The sequence below is a fragment of the Ursus americanus genome, chromosome 26, assembly GCF_024610735.1.
Source record: "Ursus americanus isolate L20-20 chromosome 26, mUrsAme1.1.p, whole genome shotgun sequence".
NCBI lineage: Eukaryota > Metazoa > Chordata > Mammalia > Carnivora > Ursidae > Ursus > Ursus americanus.
The window spans coordinates 34,990,755-35,016,737 of record NC_142152.1 but is presented as its reverse complement, the minus strand read 5'-3'; the positions used below and the strand labels follow the sequence as shown (position 1 = coordinate 35,016,737).

At 55.9% G+C, this 25,983-nt stretch overlaps 1 protein-coding gene across 3 annotated transcripts in view; it reads left to right on the top strand.

Annotated features, from left to right (window-relative positions):
• Positions 1–25,983, top strand: part of ITPK1 (inositol-tetrakisphosphate 1-kinase) — a 169,408-nt gene that overhangs the window by 56,571 nt on the left and 86,854 nt on the right. Inside the window, exon 1 of one of the 3 annotated variants that reach the window (XM_045807578.2) lies at positions 15,087–15,261. The exons of the other annotated variants lie outside the window; for them this stretch is intronic. Within the exon in view, the coding sequence (XP_045663534.1) occupies positions 15,187–15,261 (75 nt within the window). The 5' untranslated portion in view covers positions 15,087–15,186. Of the gene's footprint in view, positions 1–15,086; positions 15,262–25,983 lie in introns of those variants that run through there. 3 annotated transcript variants of the gene reach the window in all.

Here is a 25,983-nt window from a genome sequence, read left to right as displayed (position 1 = left end):
ATAAAAACCTGCTGTGCCCCTTCTGAATTTTACAAGGCTGCCGTGGACCCAGTCCTCAGTATCTTGCAGCAGAGCAGGGTCACCCCCATTCCCGAGCTCTGTCCGCTGCCCCCGTGCCGATGCTCGCCTGTTCCAGCCTTCGAGCCCTCCAGCCTCCCTCACCGCTGGTGAGAGGGTTCCCACGCTGCCCGCTCTGTGCTGCGGTTCCACACGCATCTCTCTGACTCAAGTTTCTTCCCATGGCTCTGATCCTACGATGTTTGTTGATCTAGACATGTCCCTGTTGAACTCCCTCTATGTGGCCCCAGTGAAGTGACTTTAATGTGGGGACGCCTGGCAGAGGCGTGGCCGGGATGAAGGGACTGGAGGGGGCTGGAGAGGCTCCCAGCGCCTAGTCCTAGGGCTGGTGGGGCGAGGGCCTGTCCCAGGGAGGCTGTAGCCCTCGCAGCTGAAGCGCCTGCCCAGGCAGAGAGTGGAGGGCTAAATCCCCCAGCCCCGCTGCCTGCTTGCCCTCTGATCTCCTGATGCCTCCCGTCGGCCAGGTGTCGCTGGATGTCCAGGGTCTTGGCAGTCCTCAGAGGTCAGTCTCCAGGCCTGGAGCAGGGCGGAGTGTGGGGAGGGTCAGTAAGGAGGGGCCTGTGCCCCCCTCTCCCCTGCTTTGTGATTTGGCGGACCTCGGGGCAGAGCAGCATGGGGTCCTGTGGCTCAGAGGTGCCATCCCTGGGCTGTTGGGAGGGGGACTCAGGTCCTCGGTCCCTTCTAGGCTAGAGCGTGCCCCCTCCCACCCCCGCCCCAGCTGTAAGGTTCCTGCCTGGCCCTCCGAGGTGCTTCTGTGGCCGTTAGGCTACAGGCCCATTTTCTGTGGTCCAGTTGGTTGTGATTGAGAGGGCAGACACTTGTAGGACTGGGACTAGCGACTCATCCCTCCATGCTTGTTGTCAGTGGGGGTTCACTTGGGCCCCTGGCAGGAAGCCCTCTGTTGTCCCCTGGGAACACTGAGATAACCCATCTCCACCCACCTATGTCCCTGGGAGGCAGACAACCCTAGGGCCGCATCAGAGGGGCAAGAGAAGGGTTGGCGTCTGCCCCAACCTGGGAGCGGGAGCTGGGGAGGGCTCCTGTCAGCAGAGCGTGTCCAGAGCTCATGAGTCTCCTCCACCTGTTTGTGGCCTCTTGAGGTGATTCGTGTATTGCTGAACTAGAAACTCGGGGTCACAGAGCCAGCAAGCCTGGAGAGAGGGACCAGGATGGTACCTGCATGTGTCCCCGAGATGTGTGGTGCTCGTGGCAGGAGAGGGCATTCAGTCAGGGTGGCTGGCTCTGGGGGCCCCAGTCCCAGGCAGCAGGAGCCCTGAGCTCACTGCCTGTCATGCAGCTGGGCCGGGTTCTGGTTTCTTCTCCATGAAACAAGCTGAGGCCCCATGATGGGCTCTCTGGCGTCCTGTCTCACTGTCCCCTCCTGTGAATCTCTGACTTCGCAGGAAGCAGGGGTACTTTCTGTCCGTCTCAGTCTGCTTATTTCCTAGTCTTTCATCTTGAAGACAGCCTGGTGGAGTTGCCTCAGGGATCTGAGCCCGCCTGGCCCCTGGGTGGTGTGTGCCTGCGAGAATCTGTTGATCTTTTTGAAGCAACCCCCTTTGATGCTCTTTAAATAGGGCAGATTTCTAGAGAATTCAGCCAGCTCCCCACATCAGACCTCACTCCGGTGCAATTTGTGTGTCGTAGTAAATGCACACTTGGCTAGCTGGACGTGCGTGGTGTTTTTGGAGTCAGGCTGGCCTGAATGTGCGTCCTGTCTCTGACCTTGACCGGCTCTGTGTGACCTTGAGCAAGTCACGGTGCTTCAGGCTCTTTGGTGGCTTCCAGGCTCATCATCATGATGGTGTTACTCGAACTTGCCCCACCGTCTAACCGGGCAGCAGGTGGGTGAACGCGGGCTCAGGTGCTTTGTAAACTGTGAAGTGCCTTCTGAGGTCAGCAAATGTGCGGACGTGCTCTCCACAGCAGCACCCAGCTTTGGAGCCTCAGGAAGTGTTCCTGGCAAGACCCAGTTTCCAGCCTTGAGACATCATGCTCGAAAAATGCTCGCATGTGGTTTATTTAACTTTAAGTGGGGCAAATTCTGAAATGGGTTGTTTATTGTCCAAGCTGAATTTTTAATTTCTCATAAATTCCCCACAAATTGCTGTAGTACATCTGTATTTATTGAATCTGTCAGGGTTGTTTATGGCACTGAGGCCTGGGCTCCTGTGTTTGCGGTTGTTGCCTTGGTGACGCTGGGGTCTGAGGCTCCAGAGGAGAAGCCCTGTTCTGAAGCTGCATGGAAGGTTCTAGAACGGGCTGGCGGTGTGAAGCAGAGCTGTGGCTGCCACGCTGACTGCCAGCCTTGGGCCAGGCAAGGTGTTTAAGACTCTGGATTCCATCCCACCTTTACCTCATCCCTGTGGGTCAGTCCCTCTTCCCTTGGGGTGGGGGAGGGGGCTGCACAGCTTCAGTCTTCATCCCCCCCCCCACGCCCTTGCTGCTTCGATTGTGTCTGGGAACCAGTGGCAGCTTTGCCGCAGGGGTGTACGCGCTCCCCCGGATCTGCTGGGTCAGAGCCTGCAGTTCGGCAAGATGGCAGGTGCCTTCTTGCCCGTGTCCAGGCAAGACCAGGTGACCTCTCCGGGACACTTCTGGCACTCCATCACAGAGCCCAGAGGCCTGGGCCTGGCGGTCCTTTGTCCCCGCCACCATCCGACCCCATGATCTTCCTGACTCCTCTCCTTCATTCCCCTCTGTCCTGTCAGGAGTGGGCATCTCCCCCAAGCCCCTCCATATCCAGGCCCCCCCCGCTCGGGCAGTCTCTGCGTGTGCTGCCCGCCCCAGCCTTCTCTCCCTGGCGGATTGGAGGCATTGCCCCAGCAAGAGACAGCCCCTGAGACATCTTTCTGTGAGGCCCTCTCTGCTTGCCCCTGAGCGGGTCAGGTCCAGCTTTGCTGGAGCTGCCCTGTGGCCCAGAGGCCTCACCTGCCCCAGCCTCATGCGTCCCCGGCTCTCTCCCCTGACCATGAGCTGGCTGGTGCTCTGACTGCCCTTCCTGTCTTCTGGGGGCTTGGCCTGAAGCCGGCCCTCAAGAACACCACTCCAGTCAGCCGGCGTTTGCAGAGCCAAGACTCGAGCCTGGACTTTTCCTGGGAGCCTTTACATTCCAGACTGGGGAAGGGACATTGTACAGCAGAAATGGCAGGAATTGTAGCATGGGGTTGGGCTTTGGGAAGGCACCCGTGGGAGGAAGGGGCCAAGGGGACAGCTGAGAGATCCCCCGAGCTCCTGTGTGCTGGCGAGACCTGCAGGTGGTTTTCAAGCATCTGCTCTGGGCCAGGGAGAGTTGGGGCTCGGCGGGGGGGCGCGGCTCGACAGTGCACGGGACAGCCAGAATCCCTGCTCTCCAGGCGCAGCCCCATCCGGGAGGGTGAGAGACTGAAAACAGGCAGGCATGTGAAATGTGCGATGGTGGACAGGGACAGGGAAAGGAATGAAGCCAGGTGACGGGGTGGAGGTTGATGGGTTTTGGAACGTGCTCTTGTTGAAGCGAAGCACGTGCTACCTTTTGACACCACCGTTCTGCCCTGGGTATATATACCCGCGTGCTTCCGTCCACCAAGAGGCGGGCACGGAATGTTCAAAGCAGCAGTAGACATAGCCTCAAAGTGGAAATGTCCACCACCTGTAGAATGGACACAGACATGTGTTACATGTGCGTGTCGTAATTCTGTACAGCAGTGAGAACGAGCCAGTGGCTGTTCCCATACACGGATCCCATACATCGATCCTGTACATGGATCCCATGCACAGCGCGTGCAGCCGAGAGAGCTGACCCAGAGGAGCGCCTGATGCATGATTCCATTTCAGTGAGCTTCTTGAACACGAAAACTAGCCGGGGGAAGGAGGCGGGCTTGTGGTTACCTTTGGGGGCAGGGATCCTGCTGGGGCCTGCAGGGTTCTCTTCTCAGCCTCGATCTTGGGGGTCAGTTTGAATATTCAGGCTGCTCGCTCATGATACACGTTTTCTTATTTATCGTGTGTTAGTAATAAAACACTTCTAAAATATAAACCAAAGGCAAGTAAGCTACAGGAGGCAGGGGGTGTGCAGTTCGGTTTTGTTTTTTAAGATTTTATTTATTAGAGAGAGAGAAAGTGCCCGATGAGCAAGGGGAGGGGTAGAGGGAGAGGGAGAAGCCAACTCCCTGCTGAGCAGGGAGCCCGACTGCAGGGCTCGATCCCAGGACCCTGTGATCACGACCTGAGCCGAAGGCAGACGCTTCACTGACTTAGCCACCCAGGCGCCCCAGGTGTGCCGTTTTCTGTAATATGTATCCTTGGGTTCTCTCTAGAACATTGGTTCTCAAGTAGTAGGACCTGTCGGGACTGAGGGTCCCTCCTCCTGAGGCTCCCCTTGGGAGAAGATGCTCCCCTCGCCGCTGACGATAGAGGCTCCAAGGAGGGAGCCTGGCGGGAAGCCGGTAGCCTCAGGAACATCCTCCTTGCCCTTCCCAGGCCTGGAGTCTCCCTGTATTCAGAGGAATGCAGGTTGTGCCCTATCCCCACCTCTGGCCCGGAGCAGGCGGTCTGCGAGCATTTGTGGAATGAAGGGTGTTTTTGTCCCAGTGCGTCCAGTCCGTCTTTGGTAATGTAGACGGGGAGGGAGAGGATTCCCTCTTCTGTTCTGTGCTCTAACTCTGTCCTCCTAGCCAGAGAGGTGGTGCAGGCAGGAGGTGAGAACATCGTCTGAATGCTCTTTTCTGTGGAGTAGACATGGGCTCCAGTTCGCACTGGCCAGTTGATAATAACCCGTGTTTATTCTGTGCCAGACACTATATTCCTATTCCAGTGTCTTACTGCCCTCCGTTACAGATGGGTAAATGGGGTCAAAGTGGGGACATGTGGGTGACATGCTCAGGTTCCCCCTCTAGAATGTGGGTCCCCTGGTTAACTCCAGGTAGTGGAGTGACCCTCATGCCAGCCTTTGACACACAGACTACACCAGAGGGAAGGGTTAAGGCGGATGCCGGGAAGGGAGATGTTAAAAGCAGAGTTGGAATGAATGAGCCCTTCCCCACTTCCTTCCGCACTCCTCTCCCTCCTTCAGTCAGGAGTATGACTTCCCTCCTTCTGGCATCTTCTCTGATGGCTGATGACCTGTGTGATCTTACCTGCTGACTCTGAAGCCTGGCTGTCCTGCCTCCCTTCATGCATCAGCCTGGGTTCCACCAACTATGGGATTACAGTCGCCTGGGAGCTTGTGGGGCTGTGTATTGCCAGCCCTCCAACCTCTTAGAGTGTCCCATCCTAATATTATAGACCATAAGGTGTTGCCTAACTTCACTGCCCTAAAAATCCTCTGTGTTCCTTGTAATTTTTTTTTTTAATACTTAAAATCACTGCTGCGGCAGCATTAATCGAATCAAGAACTTTGGGTGGGTCCTGAGCAGAGGCAGATGTGAAAGCTCCTGGGTGAGTCTGATACACGGCCAGGTGCGGCTTGTCGGACGCAAGCCTTGAGTGTCTCCAGAGTCCTCGGGAGGGTGTCTTCAGCCAGCTGGTGGCCTCACTCGAGTCTCTGAGCCAGTGAGGCTGACGGGACGGAGAATGTGTGTCTCTGACAAGTTTCCTGGGGATGTTGAGGCTCCCGGTTGAGGGGACCCTCATGTTAGAACCACCGGCTGTAAGCAGTGGTGGTGGAAAATGTTGTGGGGCCAGGTGTGCCTCACCCAGAAAGCCGCCGCTGAAGCTCTGAGTCCTCCGGGGCACCTGGGGAATCTGCCTGGGTGCTTTCCTAGATGCACTGCCCACTCTCAGAGTAGGCACGGAGTCTGGGATGGAAGGTAGCATGCATTTCCTCTGTGCCTAAGCCCACGTGCTTCGGCCACTGGCCCCTTGGGGATCCTAGGTGTGGGGGGAGGGTGGTGGTACCGGCAGGTGTTACGTTGAAAGCAGGCTGGGCGGGGGGAGTGGGATGGGTTGGTTACCAGCCGGGAGGCCTGAGGAACGTCCAGCCCATGGAGCCCCTCAGGCAGTCTCTGGGGTCCCATTAGCATTCCCAGCAGAACAGATGGGCCCCCCAGGTAAGGAGAGTCCAGACCAGCCCAGCCTCCCTGGATGGGGGTGTCAGCCAGGCCTGACAACAAGATGTGGAGCCTGTATAGAGCCCAGGGTTGAGTAGAGAAGACCTTCAGTAGAAATTAGTCTCTTCCGCTTGAGCCTCCAGTAGCCTGATAATAAAGTCACAAAGATACAGCTGACATTTGGGAGTGCTTCATAAAACACTTGAAAAAAAAATCCCTCGTCTAAACCCAGGACAGCCCCATGAGCTGTGGGGATGACTAATTGTCTTGCCTTTTAGATGTGGGCACTGTAGGGTCACTGAGCTGCTCATCGGCAGGGCGGGGCTGGGATTTGAGCCCAGGGTGCCTTCTGCTCTCTCAGCCCTCTGCTCGCCTCCAGGTGAACCCCCAGACTGAGATGAAAACCCCTCCCGACCAAGCTCTGGCCACAAAAGGGAAGACTGTGGTGCTCTCAGGGGTGGAATGCACTCGAATTTCTAACAGAGTTGTTCTTGAAATGAGTGATAGTTGTTGACATTCCTCCCAAAAGGTGTGGAGGTGACCACCCCGTCTCTGTGACATGGCGGGGACTGGGGAGGTACTTAGCTGGGAAGGCTCCTGCTGCGTCTCTCCTGTTTCCCACGCTAGGGAGTTGTGAGGCACGAGGGTTGGATTAGGGTTGGCAAAGGGCTGGCATGGCAGTTTCCAAACTGGGCGCTTTGAGGAACCCAGGGGTTCCAGGGGTTCCTTGAGGGGGGCGTGCCTGCTTTTCCAGGGGGTTGTTGCTGACCCCCACACATGACAGGCTCCCTTCAGTTAGAGCAGCAACTTAACCTGTTCTTGATTTGGGGGTCTCCGTGTTAGATTTCATTTCAGGCAGGACGTTGGAGTTCAGGGACGTTTGAAGACCACTGGTGTGTGGGGGACAGAGCCAGGAGGAGGCAGGAGCTGGGGCCCTGGAACCGGGCCCTCGGTCACTGAGGTGACGTGTATACAGAGTGCCGTGGGGCTGCTAGGAGCCCTTGGGCGTGGAGGCTGGCCACCACTGGCTGGGCTGAGCCCTGGACTGCTCATCAGGCCTTCTTCAGTCGTGTGCGTGCTGGGCCGGCTGGGCCCGGGGCCGAGCAAGGGGGGCCGGGGGGATGTGATTCAGAACAGAATTGCCCCAGTCCTCGAGGAGCTTCCAGGGTGGGAAGACAGATTCCGGCTTTGGTGGACTTGGAATTTCTTTCGGCACCTTCTGGGCACTGTCGTCAAAGAGCGCGGCATTGTAATCTGCACAGATACAATGAGACCTGCCGTTGGCCTCATTTCTGCTGCCGGGTCAGCGGGACTGGTCAGCATCACTCACTTCCCCTCAAGACCTCGAGGCTGCGCCACCTACTGGACACTGCCCGTCATAGCGGGCTCTACCGCCTGGTCCCGTGACTCCCCGGGTCTCTAACAGGCCCTCACCTGACCCCATCTTTTAGTTCTGCTTGCCACACTTCTCACCACCCAGGACTCTGATTTGCCGCCTCTCTGAGTGGGGGAGGAAATGTTACTCGTGCGAAGAGAAGCGGGGGCCAGGTGGGATCTTGCCGCACGGATGGGTGCTTTCAAAGGCCAGCTGTAGGAGAAGCACTTGCCACCCCTGACCCCTGGTGTCAGCCTTTATCCTTTCTCTTGTGGTGGACAGGACCCCAGTTGGTATTTGGAGCTCCTGGAGCACCGTCTGGAATGCATGGTGCTCAAGAGTGAAGGGCCTCCTTGTATGGGACCGGGACCTGGTGGTTTATAAGGCAAGCGGGAGTGGAAGTACCTGCCTCCCACCCCCACTGCACGGATGTGGTCAAGATCAGAGGGCTGGTATCCTGCCCACTTGGGGCTCTTGGAAGACAGGGCTTTTACCCATGCAAGCTGAGTTCTCATTTTACAGGCCGGCAGCACACACAGACGGGAGAACCAGCAGAACCACTGGGCTTTCTTTAAAATGTGCCTTGCGCAGGCCCTGCGTGCAGCCCTGCCCTCCGTGTGTCAGCCCTTGCAGACCAGCCAGAGCACGGTGCTTCTATCTAAGGCAGTCAGAAGCTCTTCTTCAGCCTGCTGCCCCCTGGCCTTGCTTTGCCCCAGGAAGGCTGTTCCTCATGCGACCTTTTGCCGTTGGGTGAAGCCGAGCAGGGGGCGCCCCCCCCCCCAGCAGCGAGGCTTCATCTTCCACTCACCCCCAGCAGGCCTACCCTCTTTGGGAAACACCTTGGTCTGGAGCCACCGTGGTCTGCAGTTTGACTCACTTTCCTTCCTAAACCCGCATCCTCTCCTGCTTTCTTGGGTCTGGATGAAGGTCCCACCTCCCACCCAGGCAGCCTGTCCAGATGCCTCCCATCCCCCCGCGTCATCCACAGCTCCTCAGTTTCCTGTTGTAGGTCCCCTTTCCCCAGCATTGCCAGCCCCGACTGGCGACTGGCGTCCGGCGTCCCTGCGTCTTGGCCCACCCCTCGCCTTGTGGAATAGTCTTTCATCGAGAATACCCAAGCCCCTCCCCTGCTTTCCGTTGTCTTTAGGTGAAAGTCTAAGCCTTGCGCCTGGTTTACGGTGTTCTTCCCGGGTGTGCGCTACCAGCCTGGCCACCTCGCCCCCTGCCGCTCCCCAAGTCAAACACCAGCGAACCCCTGGTTGCCCCCATCTCTGTGCCTCTGCACACATGACCTTTGTGACCCGCCTTGGCACACCTAGTCAGGTGTCCTTGCTAGCGGAAGCATTCCCAGACTCCCCCGTGGTCTCCTCCCTCTTCTGGTTGCCTCTGCCCCGGGCCCGGGCTCTTTACAGTCTCTCTGGGCTCCCGGCTCTTTCAGGGTGACGGCTCTCTTTCGCTCTTGCGTGTGAGGTCCTCGAGGACAAGGAAGGGTACTTAGCAAGGAACTTAGACTGTGGGGAGCCCTTGATCAACGATTCTTAGGTATTTATTGACTTTGGCCCAAGGTCAAATTAAAAGCCACAGAAGTGTTTTTATAGGACTTTGCAGGGGTGCACAGGGACTCCCTCATTTCATATCTTTACTGTCTGGGAGTTGCCTCTCAGCACTTCTCACTCTCCATCTTGCACACTGTCCCTGTTTTGTTCCCGGTGGCGTTGGGGATTGACCTAGACCTCTCATGGACACACAGTTCCCTTTGCCCGAGACTCACATCCCAAGCCTCCCTTGCAGCCAGGGGCACCCGCGTCTTGCAGTTCTGTCCAGTAAGATATAAGGAGAAAGAGTAGTATTTCCTCTCCAGAAGGGCAGCTGTTTGGCTCTTGTCCCCTTTCTCCTCTGGGGATAGGGTACCTGGAGCTCCGACAGCTGTTTTGTGACCACGAGGTGACGGCAATGAGGACAGAAATCTACCATAGTAAGCATGGCAGAGTAAAAACTTGAAAAGAGCTGGGTTCTTGTTGACATTGAGCTGTTGAAACACCAGAGACCCCCCCCTCCCTCCAGACTTTGTCCTTGTGAAGTAATCCATTTTTAGTCAGCGTTTCTTAAGATCAGGAACATCTTCGCTGATTCTTCTGACCTTGGCGGGTTGGTTTGTTGTTATCAAAAATCAAGCGCACCTTTGGGGTCAGGACTGGCCATCACAAAACAAAACTGGGAAGGCTGAAGGTGTGTCAGAGACAAGGACGCCAATGCTCGAGCATTGTTACCGCTCGTGTTGCAAGTGTAGGCGCCCGTTGTGACCGTCGGGGGCCATGTTCCTTTGGACATAGGTTAAAAAAAAAATGGAATTGCACCCCATGTGTGATAAAACTTAAAGGCTCTTTTGGTTGTAAGCAACAGCTTTTCCTCACGATAGGAAAGACTAAGGAAATACGAATAAATAGACTTGATTAGCGTGTATGTCTCAGAAAGTCCAGAGGTGAGGTGTGGCCGGTTTCAGGCCACCAGGGACTCAGAGTGGTGTCATCAGGAATATTGTTTCACTTCCCAGCGGGCGTGTGTAGGTTGTATCGGGGCAGGTTAGCTAAATCGTGAGAAAATGATGGCGGGCAGCTCTGTCCCATCAGCCCGGCAACCTCAGGGGATGCTCTCCTCTTGCCCTGAGTCCCAGCCAGAGTCCCGGGACCGGCTAGTGCCATTGGTTCTGACCGGTCTGGCTCGAGTTAGTTCCTGTGGCTGTATAACGAATGAAAACAGAAATTTATTCTCCACTCTGGAGCCAGGAGTTGGAAGTCAGGTGTTGGTGGAGCCATGCTCCTGTCGATCCTTCCTCGCCTCGTCCAGCTTCTGGCGAGTTCCTTGACTTGGGATAGCATCACTCTGGTCTCTGCACGCATCTTCCCATGGCCTTGCTCTCCCTGTGTGTCTGGGTCTTCCCCAGGTGGTTTCCTCATCTTCGAAGAACACCAGTCGTATTGGTTCAGGGCCCTTGCAAATGGGCTCATCTCAGCTTGACAACTTCTGCAAAGACTGCCATTTCAAATACAGTCACAGTCACAGGTGTGGGGGTGGGGGCTTCCGCCTATCTTGGGAGGGGGACACAGTTCAACCCAGAGCACCTGTCCTCCAACCAGTGGCTTAGGTCTGGGTGACATGATGTCCTCATTGCCCTGTCCTGAGTTGCCTGCCCACCCCAGAAGGGAGTAAGGGTCAGCCCCCTGGGCATGACATGGCCGAAGAGTGGGAGCGGAAGGTTCTCCAAGCTTCGGGCAGGCCGCAGATGGATGCGGGGCCGGCAGAGACAAGGGTGGTGGTTTGCTGGCACCTTGCTGTGGAGGCCCAGGTGTTTCAGACTCAGTGGTTGGTCCGTGGGTCTGATTCTTCTCTCCCACTTCAGCCCCTCTTCCCCCACTTCTGGTCCTGGACTTCGGGGAGGGGGCGGTTTGTTCCCTTTGGGAGGTAGATGGGGCCAGAAAGTCTGCTTTCTTTTCGACCCAGGGGGCCGAGGCTTAGGGGGGCTGACAGCCAGGCACACAGCACCCTTGCCGTCCATCCTTCAGGCTGTTCCCCTGACTGAGCTCCTGTTGTGGGGCCTCAGCCCGGGTTGGTTACTTGGAAACTGGGCCTTGCCGATCATGAATGGTGGCGTTTGCTGGTTTTGTTTACTGGAGTCTGTCAGCTGCTGTGGGGAGGTGGAGGTCATGTCACCGGGCCAGGAAGAGGGTGGTTGGAGTGTTTGGTCCCTGGAGAAATGGAAAAATCCCCACTCCCCCCTTCTGTCCCTTGCTTTCCAGTTGACCACTCGCTTGGCGATAGATTTGTTCGCGCTCTTTCCCCACAGCCCGTTGGGCCAGCCCCCCCTTCCCGCGCCCTCCCATGAAGGTCCCGGAGCCCCAGCGCACTGGGGGCCTCGAGCACTAAACTGCGTCCAGCCGTTTCCCCACTTCCTGTACGCTGGCCTTATCTCTTTTATGACAGGGGCACGGTTCAGAGTTTGCTTTTATCTAGAGCACATGAGGGGACACGTGGGAGAGGAAGTGTGAGCCGGGCCGACCCGAAGCGGGTCCAGTGCCATCACCCCGGGGCCCGGGGTTAGCGCTCTTTCCCCGAGGCTCGGTTTCCTTCTCTACGAAATAGAAAATGAGACTAGCCCTTGGTCTGCTTACTGGCTGCGGCTTTCCTGTAAGCAGTTTCCTGTCAGCAAGCGTGTGCGTGTCTGAGCCTCTGAGCCCAGGCCACAAAAAAGTCTTTAAGTGGAGCCTCTGGTTGGCCCCGAAGGTGAGGTCAAGATGCTGGCCAGTGAAGACAGAGGAGTGGGGCTCGCTTCAGACCACACACGTGGGTGCTCGCAGGCCAAGAGACCGGGGGGAGGGGGGTGCTCAGAGAGGGCCCTGTGTGTGCAGGCTGAGGGCTTGGGTCGGGTTTCAAGGACCCGCGGTGGACCCGTCCCACCGGAGCAGTGAGCAGTGAGTGTGGGTCCTGGTCTAGCGGCAGTGGGGAGCCATGGCACGTGTTTGAGAGGGGGAGGAGAGCCGGTTCAGGAGGAGTACTGCGGCACTTCAGCGCTGGGTAGGATTGGGTTTCCTTCAGGCTGGAGACTGGACTCTGAAATTAGTTCTGAAGCAGTTAAAGGGCTGAATGAGAGAGTTTAAAAATAGTAAAAAGATGATTTAATTCTAGTGTTTGGTTCTTGTTAATCCGTTCTTCGATTTGCATGTAAACCGGGGTCTTGAATTGGCTTTTAAGAGCTGTAGTACCTTTCAGCCTAGGCAGCTTGCCTCCTTCCCTCTGCCCCCTCCCCCCCCAATGCGGGCCTTCCATCAAAGGGCCTTTGTTCCCGGGAGGCACGCAGTAGTTCGGGCCTCTGGCCTGCGGTAGCGCCCTCAGGGGTGCTTGAGTTGCCGAGTTAGAAGGCTGCACTGGCCTGGCCCTGCGGTTTCCCGCCGGCCGAGCGGCCCAGCCCGTTGAGGAACTGGGCAGCAGGTGGATGTCAGCAGGCAAGGGCAGAGGGACCTGAGGGTCTGCCCAGAGACGAACCGGCCTCCCTGCTTGTTTCTAAGAGGCCAGGCTGGAAGGTCTGATTGGGTCCCGGAACACTGTGCAAATGAGGGATCACCAAACCTGGGACTGCAGGGGCAGACTTGAATCGTCATCTGAAAGGCCATATGGTGTGGGCTGTGACGTCAGGGTTCTGGTTTTTTAGGGTACATCTTAGGGTGGGAGCCATTTAATGCCCCTTCCTTTGACCTCCCTGGTTCCATAGCCAGACGGGTCCTGGCCCTGGAGCCCTGGTGCCTGTCCTGGCCGGGGTCCCTGGAGTTGGACACAATGGGTCCAACACAGTGGGTCGCAGTGTTATGGATTTTCTTGCTTCTTTCTCCTCAACCAGCCTAGGTGCTTGAGGCACCCCCCCCCAACAGGGCTTGTACGCAGACCATACGCCTCTTACCATCCTGTAATGCTAGTGTCTTCTCAGCCACCGTCCCTCCCTCCTGCAGGATCTGAGATCCCCATGGGGTTGGGGGGTGGTCAGCATTGGCTAATTATTCCATGTGGAACAGTCGCAGCCCTCAGGTCCTCTATCTGGAGGACTCTGTGGGTCATCTCAGTCTCAGTTCCCATGTGCCCGGTCACTCACCAGGGCCACAGCTCGGCAGGTGCGCCAAGGTGGTTAGTACCGGTTTGGGCTTTGGGCTAAATTCTGTTTTGGCCTTGTTCAGTAATTACCAATGTGACCTTTGTCCTGGTCACCTTCCTTGTGACAGGGCCTCAGCTTCCCCATCTGTGCGGAGCAGGGAGGACCAGGTCACAGACAGGTGACTTGGACGGTATCTGGCCTGTGGGTGACTCGCTTGGCCCACACAGGACTCTCACATCCTTTCCTTTGAATTAGTGGCCAGTGTTTAAACCACTTGCCCACAGTCCCTGCCACTGCCTGTTACCCCACAGCTTCTGCCTTATTTACATTTCGTCTGTGCTACCTCATTTGCTCCCGGGCCCCTCTGGCCCAGAATTTTCTTGCTGCCTCTGGCTCTGGCCTCCCTGGGTAATGGGGCAGAGGTGAGAGGCTTGCCGTTGACAAGCCCAAGGCGGATTCCAGTGTGGTGGGAGTTGAGGGCTCTGGGGACAAGGAGAGGGTTCTCTGTGTGCTCAGAATTAGAGTGGGAGTGGTCCCTGATGAGTGGACTTTGAGGCAGTAAATGTCTCAGGGACAAAGTGAAACCAGAGCTGAGGAAAGGTGTGAGTGGGGCTCTCGGGTGGATGGGGGGTGTGGTGTGGGAAGGGCTGGGGCAGCTCCCTGTAGGGCTCTGGGCAGGATGCCAGGCCTGCCTGGACAAGTCAAGAAGAGACTGTGGTTTGGGCATGACCCCCAGAGCCCTGATGTATTGCCGTAACAGGTACCTGATAACAGCGCTCCCAGCCCCAGGGCCGAAAGATCTCCGGAATCAGGTCTGGCTTTAATCAGGCCACAGATAAGGATTCGCCTCCTCCCAGCCAGGCGGGGGCTGGCCGAGGCCTGGGCGCACATTCCTGACTGGTGCACTTTGTTCTTCCTGGGAAGGTAGGGCTGGGTGGGGTTTGGCTGCTCGGCTAGTGTGGACCCAGGTTGGCATTTCCCCTGCTTGACAGGGTCGTGTGGAATTTCCTGCTGGTAACAGCCCCGAAGGAAAGTATGGTCAGTGGCTTGACCCGTGCATGCATTCGTGTCTTGCGGTGACCCCAGAGAGCATGTGGGCTTTTGCCCTCTGCGGGTGTTCCTGCCTTTAGAAATCCACCTGGCCTGCCTTGTTTTCTGCATCCCTCTGGCCTCTCCCCGGCCTCTCTGCACACACGAGGATGGCCCTGAATCCTGGCCTCCCGAGCTGTGTGATCTCAGGCAAGTTATTTTACCTCGCTGAGCCCCAGCTTCACAGTTGTGTGTGCTGTGAACCTACCTGGGTCAGTATTTTGTGCCAACGCCAAGAAGTTTCTAAGTCTTTGCTCAGAGACTGGGCCTTGGTGGGCAGCCTGGTTTTCTTATCCTGGGAGTAGCTATGTGACCTTCAAGTTAGCGTGTAGTCAAGTAAAGTTCTTTAATTTTCTTCTCCTTGTCCGAGTTCCCTCTCCCTTTCCCTGTCCATTAGTACTCCCTCTGTTCCTGAGCCCCCCAGCATTGTGCAGCCAGTACTTGGGTCACCGCACAAGCTCCCGTTCCCCTGGAAAGGCAGGCAGCGCACAGGCCGACTTTCAGAACTTTTCTTCAAAGCCCTGTTAGGTCCCACTTTGACCCTCCCCGGTTCCTAGCCCTGTCCCTGGTGAGGCCGTTCCAGCAGCATCCTCAAAACAGGGAAGATCACAGGCTCAAACAAACCCTTTTGCCAAATGACTATATGTCGGGGGTTTTGGTGACCTGAAAAAAGAACCAGGTGGTTTCCAGAACCCCAGCCCCAAGGCCCACCCAGGCACTGGGATCGAAGCTACCTGGCCTTGGAGAAAAGGACTGACTTGTGTTGGTTTTTAGCGACACATTCTGTTCATATATGGCTGTCATTCATTCGGTAAACATTTATTAGAATGTAATATTGTAGTATTAGGCAGCAGAGTAGGACAAACACATGTTTCAAGTTTGTTAGACTTGTGTTTGAACCTTGGACCTGTTACTATGGGATCTGGGGCATTTCAGTTGTGTGCTGTCAAGGCTAATTTCCTTACCCTGGAGTCATGAACTTGGTTGCACCCGCTCTGGTGGGCGTCCTGAAGATCGAGCTGAGACACGTAGGTGCCTGTACATGGCAGGTGTGTGACAGGCGGTCGCTGCTGCTGCTGTCATTTTGTAAGGTGGCCTGTGGTCATTAGGGGCTGTGGGGGATATGGGCTGCGTGAGATGGGGTCTTTGCTACCAAGAGCTCTTGGTCCGAGAGGGTCAGCTTGAGGCCACCATAGGGGTTTGCTGTGTTTTGGGGATTCCCAGCATCTGAACCTTCTCCCAGTTGACATCTGGGGAATTCTCTTCCATTTGGGTCATCGGAAGCCAGGCAGACAGGGCCTTCCTTGCTCTCTCCCGTCCTGCGTATGGACACGGGCACATGCTGGGCGTGGGCACATGCCTGGGAACCTGCCAGCCCGATGCACCGCCGGCTTTAGCGTTTGGGAGGCAGGGACGGGGAGCTTTCGTCACGAAGGCTCATTGTAGAGGTCGGTGCCAGCTGGGACAGTGCATGCCGCGTGCTTGGGTTTGGGCTGCGCAGCGGGTCCTCGTCTGACGGCTGCAGGGCCCACTCGCCTTGTGCTTCTGGGGCAGCTTCCCTCACTGCTGAGGTCCTGTTTCTGGGTGTGGCTCTCTTGGTTTCCTGAGGTTTCTGAGCTGCATACTGGCCTTTTAGTGAGGCCTCTTTCTGCTCATGTCAGCCCCTGGTCAGTTCTGTGTTCACAAAGCCCACTGGTCGTTGGGACTCAGAGTAACATGTGCTGAGAGCAAGGATGGAGAAGAGGATGGCCACCTCTGCCTGCAGGGAAGGGTCAGGGAAGACTTCTTGGAGGAGGGGGCGTTCGAAAGGACCTTGTGGGATAGAAGTCCTGGAGGAAGGAGGTTGTGGATAAGTTTTGGGCAAAGTGTGTGTGATGAGAGAACACAAAATCCAGTTTCAAGGATTGTTCCATTCATTCATTCATTCATTTATTTTATCAAGTGGGTCATCCCGCTTTACTCAAATCCCACCTGTGCCGCTTGCCAGGGTAGCCTGGCCTCTTTGAGTCTCTGTCCTCCTGGGCACAATGTAAATGACAGTGATGCTCGCCTGGTAGGGTCTTTGTGGGGAGTAAAGGGTTGAGGACATGCCTGGCCCATCGCCATCTCAGGAAAGTGAGTGTGCCGTCCGTGCTCACCCGATGCTAGATGCTGGGGGTTGTTGGTGAGTGGATGGCCTGCCCCGGGGCCTGCAGACGGGGAGGTAGGAAAACCCAAGGTGGGCACAGAACACTCCCGTGGGGGGTCAGGTTTGTGGCAGTTGTGCAAGACCCCAGCTCTGTATGGAGTGGGGGGGAGAAGAGGTGTGTTCATGGAGCTTCTGCCCTGAGCCTGGGGAGTCGCATGTCTTGTTTAATCTCTACGACCCCCCTGTGAAGGAAGTGTGATCGGAGGAGCTGGGCTTGGTGAGGATAACTCACCTGTTCCCAAGGCCACCCAGCCGGTGGGATAGGACCGTCTAGCCGGTCCCCCTGCCTCCCCAGCAGTTCCCACATCCCCATATGACCACGCCCCTCAAGGACATGGGGTTGGGGGAGAGAGAATGGCATTGTGCCAGGTAGACTGGGCTGCTCAGGCGTGCTTCCCACGGAGGGGTGTTTGAATAGCCCCTTTGGAGAGCACCGGGAGCTCACCAGGGAGGCCAGGGAGAGGGGGGACAGGCCGCTGAGGCCCGAGCTAGTGTCGGCCTTTGGGGAGAGCGGCGTTTGGGGTGACCGGCCTGTACTGTGTTTGTGGGGGTGCCCAGGCAAGTGTGGTGCGCAGGGCGATGTGACAGAGGGTCCTGTGTGCTCTGCTTGGGGACTTGAACCTCATTCTGCCGTTGGTAGGAGTTGGTGCAGGTGACGCTTGGCCTGAGGGGCAAAGACCTGTGCCCCTCCCCCACGCCCTTGTGCCTAGAGCCGTGGCCAAGGACCCTGCACACAGGCCCCATGATCCGCTGCAGTGGGAGGTGACCCTTGTTTTGTGAAGCCTCTGGGATGGGCCCAGGCCGCTACTCTCCACCCTCATACACACCCTCCCGAATCTTCGTTCTCTGATCCGTAAATGGCTGTGAAATCACCTGTCTCTTTTCCCAAGGAGATGATGAGGATGAAAAGAGCCTGCCAGATGTGTGACTCTGGAGTTTTTAAAATTAAGTCAGTTTTACCTGAAAGGAACAAAACGTTGCGTGAACATAGAAGATGCACTGGGTATTCGTCATTGGCCTGCCCTGGGCGTGACGCACCTCCCAGCGTGGTCCGGCATGGGGGACACCAGCGTGTCCTGGGACCTTATCCAGGGAGTCGGATGGAGAGTGGGCAGGTCTGCAGAGCAGGGCCCTGGGAGGAAGAGTCCCTGCGGGGTGGGGCCAGCGAGGGGGAGGAGGTCCTGGAGGGGAAGTGGAAGTGCCCTGCGTTCCCCCCTCCACCCCTGGCCGTAGTGTACTATAACCACCCAAGCTGGGAGAAGTGCTGTTAGCTCAGTTAGTGCAGGCCTGGCACTGCCGGCCTGGGGGGGGCGGGCGGGGAAGGAATGCTGAGCTGGGAGGGCGCGGCGGGTACTTGGGAGGCTGCCAGCTGTCAAGAGTGACGTCACAGTGACCCTTGAAGGGTTGGTGCCTCCTTTTGCCCACAGCAGGGCTCAGCGCCTGCTCAGGGTCTGTGGGTCTGACATCAAGCATCTTAGGGTCACAAAGGCACAGGCACAGAATGGAGGAGGAGGGTTCCCGTAGAAGTTGATCCAGGAAAGCGTGTTGGAAATAAGGAGGTGGGGGGCGCAAGGCGTTCCTGGGAAGCAGCGAGCGGTAGTCTTGCTTGGCTGGCAGGTGCATGGAGTGAAGTGGGAGGAGGGAAGCAGGAGGAGGTGAGTCCAAGGCAGGTTGGGGCCAGACCCGGCTGCGGAGCCAGGCACCCAGGAACTCCAGGCTTCACTTGGGAGGACAAGGGGAGTTGGTGGTGGGCTTCGATTGGGCAGTGCCCCCATGAGAGCTGGCTGTGGGAAGACGCCACAGTGGCTGGCGGTGTCCATGGATCAGGGGTAGTAACCCAGCGAACTCATTCCAAAACTTGGGTATGTCTTATTTTGGGGCTTCAGAGAAGGATTGAGCAAGAAAAAGGTCCCAGGTCGCAGGAATTGTTACTGAACGTCTTCCTTTCCAGCATGACTAGAAGTGAGGTTTTCCACTAAATGCATTTTTCAGGTGGTTGCTTAGAGCTGACCTGTTTGTTTTCAGAAAAATGGTTGTTCAGGTTTAAACATGTACCCCCACTCTTCTTGTTGAAAAGAGGAGATGGGTTGCGATTTCATCCTTTCCTGCTGTTGTTTATGATTGTACAATTAGAAACAACCATGTGGTAAATGGAAGGGAGGTAGTGAAATAAATTATGCTTTACTGATCTTTTAATTTTTTTTCGATCTTTAAATGATATTGTGTTAGAAGAATACGTAATCTCACAGGAGAATGTTCCTTATAGTATGTTTAATTAAAAAATCAGATTCAAGTCTGTTTTTGTATTATGATGCCAATTTGGGGCAAAATGTATCTAAAATTGAAGGGATATATAGCAGAATACTCCTTCGTTATCCCGGAGATGGAGGAAGAATTGTCTCATGGGAATAAGTAACTTGGAATTTAAACATCTCTTACAATGAGTCTTTGTTAATTTGATCTGGATTTTTTTTTTTTTAAGCTGCATTGCATTATACACACATCTGCTTTCTCCCCACACTGCTGGATTTTCACTGTCTCCACTCTGGGACGTTCTAGAATCTGAGCTCCTGGGTGAACTCCATGTCCCACTGGGGGTTTTCTGGGGTGCCCAGTGGCATTGCTCTATGTTGGGCTGTCAGACCACACCTTCTGGATTCCAGGTTTGTGTCCCAGCCCTGCGGTCTCTCGCTAGGTCTACTTCGGTCCCAGACCTGGCTCCCCTTTGTGAAGTGGGGACGGAATGTGCCGGTGGCTCTGCTGTTCAGGCTGCTCCGTCCTGGGGTTGAAGCCTGGAGCTGGAAGCCTGGCTGGGCCTTCAGCTGTAGCTACCATTTCCTTGTGACACTGAGACCTGACCTTTGGGTTTCTCGAGATGCCTTTATTTATTTGTTTAATATTATTTTTAAAAAAGATTTATTTATTTATTTGAGAGAGAGAGAAAGATAGCAAGCTCACGGGGCGTGCGGTAGGGAGGGGCAGAGGGAGGGGGGAGAGAGAGAATCTTAAGCAGGCTCCATGCCAGTGTGGAGCCTGACTTGGGGTTCGATCTCACAGCCCTGAGATCAGGACCTGAGCTGGAGGCAGACACTTAACCGACTGAGCCACCCAGGCATCCCTCGAAATACCTTTAATACAATCCTTACCAAAATTTGAATTTTTGTTAGGTGTTGGTATGAATTTGACCCTTGGTCATGTGTTTGGAAGGAAGGCAGGACCCTCCCAGCAAACCCTCCGCCCGTGTAAAACAAGCAGGTGGGATTTGACCTCTGAGATGAGGAAGCTCTGTCCTCTCTTCCCATCAGTGCTGCCCTGCCGACCACGCAGGGGACACAGAGGTGGCTTTGCCTTGGGGTCAGGGGCTTGGCAGGGAGGTCTGCTCTGGTCAGTGGATTCCCAGGGGCCCCCAGGGACTGGGACAGACTTTGCTGTGCTATGCCCCAGAGTAGGGAGCCACCCAGGGAGTAGGGGAACAGCCCTCAGGGGTGGCCTTGTTGGAGAACCAGCCCTGGCAAGTGGGGTCACTGCCCAGGAACAAAGGAGCAGTGTTGAGAGGGTGGGGGTGGGGAGGACAGCAGGGTCATCGCTGGCAGGAGGTTGCGTCCTGTGGTTTTCCCAGCTCCCCAGCAGTGGAGGTTGCACTCCCTGGCAGGTAGGCCCTCCTCCTTCCTACAAAGCTGCGCCTCTCCCAGCTCCTCCTCTCTGTGCTGGGGAGATTTTTCGTAGCATTTCCCAGTTCTTGGAGCCTTGTCCTCCCCCTGCCCCTGGAATTGAGATGATGGGAGTGAGGGTAGCGCATGGTTTTTGGTCGTGATCCCGGAGCCTAGAGAATAGGGTCTGTGTTCCAGGGCCTCGGGAAGGGAAGTGGTTACCGGAGCTGGCTGCGAGAGCCCGCTGCTCTCCTGATGGGCCCTGCGCCTCCCTCTCCAGGCAGGTGGCAGTGCAGAAAGCTGGCCAGGCTTGTGGGGGAGCTAGCAGGGAGGATGCTGCTTGCAAACAGCAAGGGCCTCAGGTCCGATGGGCCACCTGCCCAGCCAGTGTCTTAGAGGAAATCATGCATATTGAGGTGCTTGTCACATTTCTGTCGTTCTCTTGGTGTCTTTGATTTTATCTTAAACCTCAAGGAGACTTTTGCAGATTTTCTCATCCTGTCACAGAGAGGCTGTCCATCGTGGCCTTGACCGTGCGCCCTTTGCACGTTTCAGTTCCCTGTCCCTGTGCGGGCATCCTGGGACAGGGCTCCATGCTGCAGGGAGCTCTCCCCTCCCAGTGGGATGTGGACGGCATCCATCTGATTGTCTGTCCTGGTTGCTGACCGGGAGCCCCTTGGGGAGGGGTCTCACTGACCACGCCTGTTTCCTGGCCTTGGTGAATACCCCCGCCCCACCTGTTTCTGTCCTCTCTAAGGGTGCTCCTTGGGAATAAGAAAGTCATGAATTGGTCATCAGAGAGCTCAAGTCAGGGCCGGGAAGGGGGGGCAGGGACAGCAGGCACCATATATCCCTTCCCACCAAGTTTTGTCTGGAATACGCAGGCCCTACCGTCCATGGCCGTAGGCCTCGGACCTTTATAGACCTTTGTGGATGCCCAGGGACCCGGCCTTCGGTTCCCAGCTGACCCGGGCTTGGTTGAATCCTGGCTGTGCTGTCTCCTCGTACCGAGGAGCGTTGGACCAATGCAGAGCTGCGGGGGCCCCTGTTACCAGCCAGCCTGAGCTTGTTGCTGCCCCGGATGGCGTCGGGAGTGCCCAGCAGATTGCTGCTTCCCATTCCCCCCCAATCAGGAACAGCTATGCTGGTTTGTGCTGCCCCCAGTCCCTCCCCCTCCCCCCCAGTCCTGCTCTCTCTACCTCATTTCCAAGACAGTGGTGTCTGTTCTGCTATTTGCTGACACTCTTCCCCCCCCCCCCCCCCCCGTTCCCCTCTGGCTTCTAGATACACAATTTCCATAGCACTTTCGTCTGCGGCCCTGACATGGGCCTGCTTGGTGTTTGCTGGCAGGTGACACATGAGGGCAGTGGGCCCACCGTCCTCTCAGCTCAGCTCAGCTCACCAGCCACCTCCTCTGAGTTGACGTCCTGACCCCCACTGGAATCATCGCGCACCTTCCTTTGAGCCCCCACTGTATTCTTTTCGGTCATTCTGGAAGAGCCCCATCCTCTGTTGCCTCATTGCCCTGATGGTGGCTGCGTCTGCACCTGCCTGGGCTTAGGTACACCGTGAGTTTTCGTGTGTTGAGTGAATGACCGTGCAGTGGTGTGACCAGGGTCCCAGAGACCCTCCGCAGCTGGCTGGTGGTGTTTGCTTTGGAGGGGATGGTGAGCAGGGGAGAGCAAGGCCCTGTCCTGGGAGAGAGCGGCCAGCCACAGACATTCGCCATGTCCCCACCTCATACAGGTTCCAGGTCTCGGGAGTACCCAGGTCACTGGGGATGCGTCCTGCCCTCTCATGGGGGTGGTGTAGCAGACAGATCATCCCAACCCAGGACAGTTGGAGCTGTGGTAGAGCCCACCTCCTAGTTCCTTTCCTGGTGGAAGGTTCTGGAAAACCACACAAATGAGTAAAAGCATAACTAGGTACAGGGACTAGAGTCACCTTCTGAGGAGGCCTGTGGGATCCCAGAGGGAAGAAGAGTTATCTGCGTCAGGAGCAAGGAACTCAGGAGCCTCTTTGCGTTCCAGTAAACCCAGTGGCTTTCTTTGCCCTTGGTTGATGTGGGTTTTCCTGTGCCTTCCTCTTCTGCAGAGAGGGAGGGGTGGTTGCCATGGGAACCACTGGTTGCTGAAGGCCCCTGTATGCTGAGGGGGAAGCTAGTTCCTAAATCAGTCAGCTCCTGGGGGCCTGCTTGGGTGGGATGCCGAGAGAGGGCACCTGGGAGGAAGGTGCTGGGTCAGGGGTTAGGAGGGACCTACCAGGAAAATACTAGACTGCTTTAGGGGCTCACACTTTCGTATCAGAGCCCATACTTTTCTCCCTGTTCTTGGCTTTGGGGAAAGGCTCGGCCAGCACTCCCTCCCTGACCCCATGGCGGGAATCTGTCCTATGTATGCACCCACCCCATCCTTGGTCCTGGCCACTCAGTCACTGTATATTCCTGCCTTCCCCCACCCGCCCATTATTGCCCTGGCTCTAGACATTTCTGTTTACCCTTGTGCTCTGCCTGGGAGCCCTCTTGTGCCCTGGACTTACCCTGCTACACACACACCGGGCTCTTCTCTCCTCTCACAAACCCCCTCAGGCTCCTGAGGCCCAGGGAACAGCCTCCCACTTCTTGTCTGACCTGACCCCAGTGCTCCATACTCAGGAGCGGATTCTGACATGGCCTCTTCCTTTACAGAGCTTACCCTCTTTCCCAGCAGGAGGGACTCCCCCTGCCCTTGGCTCCCTAATCCCTCACACATCCTACAGTCCTGCCCTGGCCACCCTGGTTGGTGGTCCCTGGTTACCTGTTTTCTCTCCTTGCCCTCGCGGCCCTGGTTCTTGTGTCTGGACCCAGCATGGGGCCTGGCCCAGGGAAAGTACTGAGGGACATGGGAAGGGGCAGAGTGAGTCCGCGGCTGACACCATAGATAAAGGCCCGGGAAGATGGGAAGAAGTAACCAAATGGGGCGAGGTAACCCTGCCAGTTGATACAATGGCTGTTGCTTTGAGCCTCGTGAGGCGCACCTGTGCTGATGTACGATTAGTGTAAACTTGACATCACTCACACCAGGAAACCTTCCTTGACGTGTCCCCCCAGCTTTTAGGCTTGGTTCAGATGACCCAGGAGTCCTCCTCTTACCTGTAGGACTGTAGTAATACAAGCCTTGGGGCAGAATGTGTGGCACAAGTCTGCATTTGCTGGTTTAATTTGTAGACCCTGGAAAAGCCCATGCCCGGTTTCGCCCCACCGCCCTGCTCTCGGAAGCCATACCTTTCACGTGACCCGAGGGCCTTTTCACATCTCTGCTTTCACTCTGAGTTTATTCTGGGCATCTCTGTGTCTTAGCCTCCTACATGGCTCCTGAGCAGCCTTTGCCACAGTGAGAGGACACCCATCAAGCCTTTTGCAGAAGGCCCAGGCTCACCCTGCAGACAAGGACATGAGATGTCCTGGCTGTTGTCGCTTGTTGACCTGAGCTTAAAAGCTGAGCTTACGAGCAGCTGCTCAGAGCCACAGAGTGCGTCACCATCTGTAGGATGCGGTCTCCCTCCATGAGCCCTTGCAGCCCGCCCAGGTCATCATGTGCTGCTCCAGGACATCGTGAAGCAGAAGATAGTCAAGGGCATCAGGCTGCCCCCTCGCTGCTGGTATGTGCGTGCTTCCTGGGGATTTCCTCGCATTGGCAGAGCCAGGGTTGGTCACATGCAATTTCTAGGATCTCCTGTGGTGATTCAGTCAAGTTTCTAAATTTCTGTGACCTGGCATTATTCTCTAGAATTTTCCCAAGTGAGTTTGGGATCCCCCTGCGTCTCTCTCCAGCACACAGGAGTGGTTCTTTTTTTTTTTTTTTTTTTTTTTTAAGATTTTATTTATTTATTTGACAGAGAGAGAGACAGCGAGAGAGGGAACACCAGCAGGGGGATTGGGAGAGGAAGAAGCAGGCTCCCAGCAGAGGAGCCTGGTGTGGGGCTCAATCCCAGGACTCTGGGATCATGACCTGAGCCTAAGGCAGACGCTTAATGACTGAGCCACCTAGGCACCCCCACACGAGTGTTTTTAAGTACCCACGAAGTCCTCTGTTAAAGACACCTGTTTAAGTTGACCCAAGCCAGTACCTTTCCAAGCAATTTTGAGTCCTAGACTTCTCTTTTTCATGGAATGCATTTAAGTTTTTTAAAAAGCTCTTTCATTAATATTACATCAAATGCCAGTTTGGAAACTGCCTCAAGGAATGGCCTTTTTGGACTGGAAATAAGTGAATATAGAAAGAGTACTGCTTTGGGACTTAAAATATAATCTATGCGGGCTTTGTAGAAGTTTGACTCAGAGTTTTCCTGCCTTATTGTTAAAGGGGTGCACAGAGAGTGTGTATTTTTGGCTCGGAGAATGCTTAGCCGTTCGTGGCCTGAGCTGCCCGTTGCCATTCTGGGAGGAACGTGGAGATAAAGGATACACTGAGATGTGTTTTCCGTTGTCAGCAGAAAAAAACAGCCCGGGCTGTGAGCCAGGGTCGGGTGGGGAAGAAGGGAGCCCAATGGTTTGGGACGTGAAGTGGGGTTCTCAGCTAGGGGTGGGCAGCTGTTCTCATGCCAGGAGCTCTTGGAGCCAGACCTGGAGGCCTCGGTGGGGTCCGGGGCCCTCATGTTAAAGAATGGGCCCACAGGTTACAGACCAGGGACTCTGTGAAGCATCCTAGAGTTCGAAGGTCTTACCTGTAAGCCTCTTGTTATGTGGGGACCATAAAAATGACAGTAACCGAGTGCCAAGTATTAGTGCTTATATGTCCTAGGCAGGGTGTTGATGCCTCACGAGTGTTAATTTCCAGAGTGGTCTCTCCAAAGGGAGCCGAGAGCACAGCTCCCTGCCCAGCGCCCTCCGGTGGCTTCCCCCCACCCTGAGAACACATTCCCAACTCCTGATCTGGCCCTTGGAGGCTCTGCACAAGCTGCCCCCTGTCCTTGTCCCCCTCGCCCTGAGACCCACTCAGCGCAGCCTCCGCTCCACACTGGCTTTCCCGGTTCCTGGGAACTCCCTTCCCGCGGATCTTTCCTGGGCTCTTCTCGTTCCGGTCTCTGCTTGGATGGTGCTTCCTTAGGGAGCCTTGCGTTATTTCCCTCGGCTGCTGTAATGCATTTCCACAGCCGGGGGCCCACACAGCAAATGAACTGTCCCACAGTTCTGGAGGCAGAAGTCGAGACCAGGTGTGGGTGGAGTTGGTTCCTTCTGAGGCCACGAGGGAGAATGCGTTCCATGCCCCGCCCCCCAAGTGTCTGGTTTTGCTGGCCGTCTTTGGTAGGCGCGTCACCGTGATCTCCAGCTTCATCCTCTCGTGACATTTTCTTTGAGTGCATGTCCGTGTCCGCATTTCCCCTTTTGTAAGGACACAGTCATAGTGGATGAGGGGCCCCTCCCTGCCCCATTACACCCTCATCTTAACTAATTGCATTTGTGATGACCCCGTGCCAAATAAGGTCACATTCTGAGATACTGGGCAATAGGACTTCACTGGAACATTCTTGGGGAACACAACTGAACCCTTAACAGGCCTTCTCTGACTAGGATCCCCGCCCTTCCCATCATGCTCTTTATATTGCTTTAATTGATGTAATGCTTGATGGCACCTAGAGTTATTTTATGTATTTCTGTGTGTTTATTGTCCATCTCCCCCCCACTAGAGTATGAGATCCTGAGAACGGGGACTTGGCCATCTTGTCTACCTATGTCTTCAGTGCTTGGGCCGTGCCAGGCACAGAGTATTCACTTAGCAGGAATGAATGAATGTACGAGTGCATGCGCGAATGAGTGAATGCATGGATGAAAACACAGCCCTGTGAAGCAGGTACTCTTGTCCCCATTTCCCACCCACACAAACCGAGGTTTCAAGAAAACAAGAACCGAATAAAGGACGGTCTTTTATGTATGATTCGTGAACTGGTAGTGG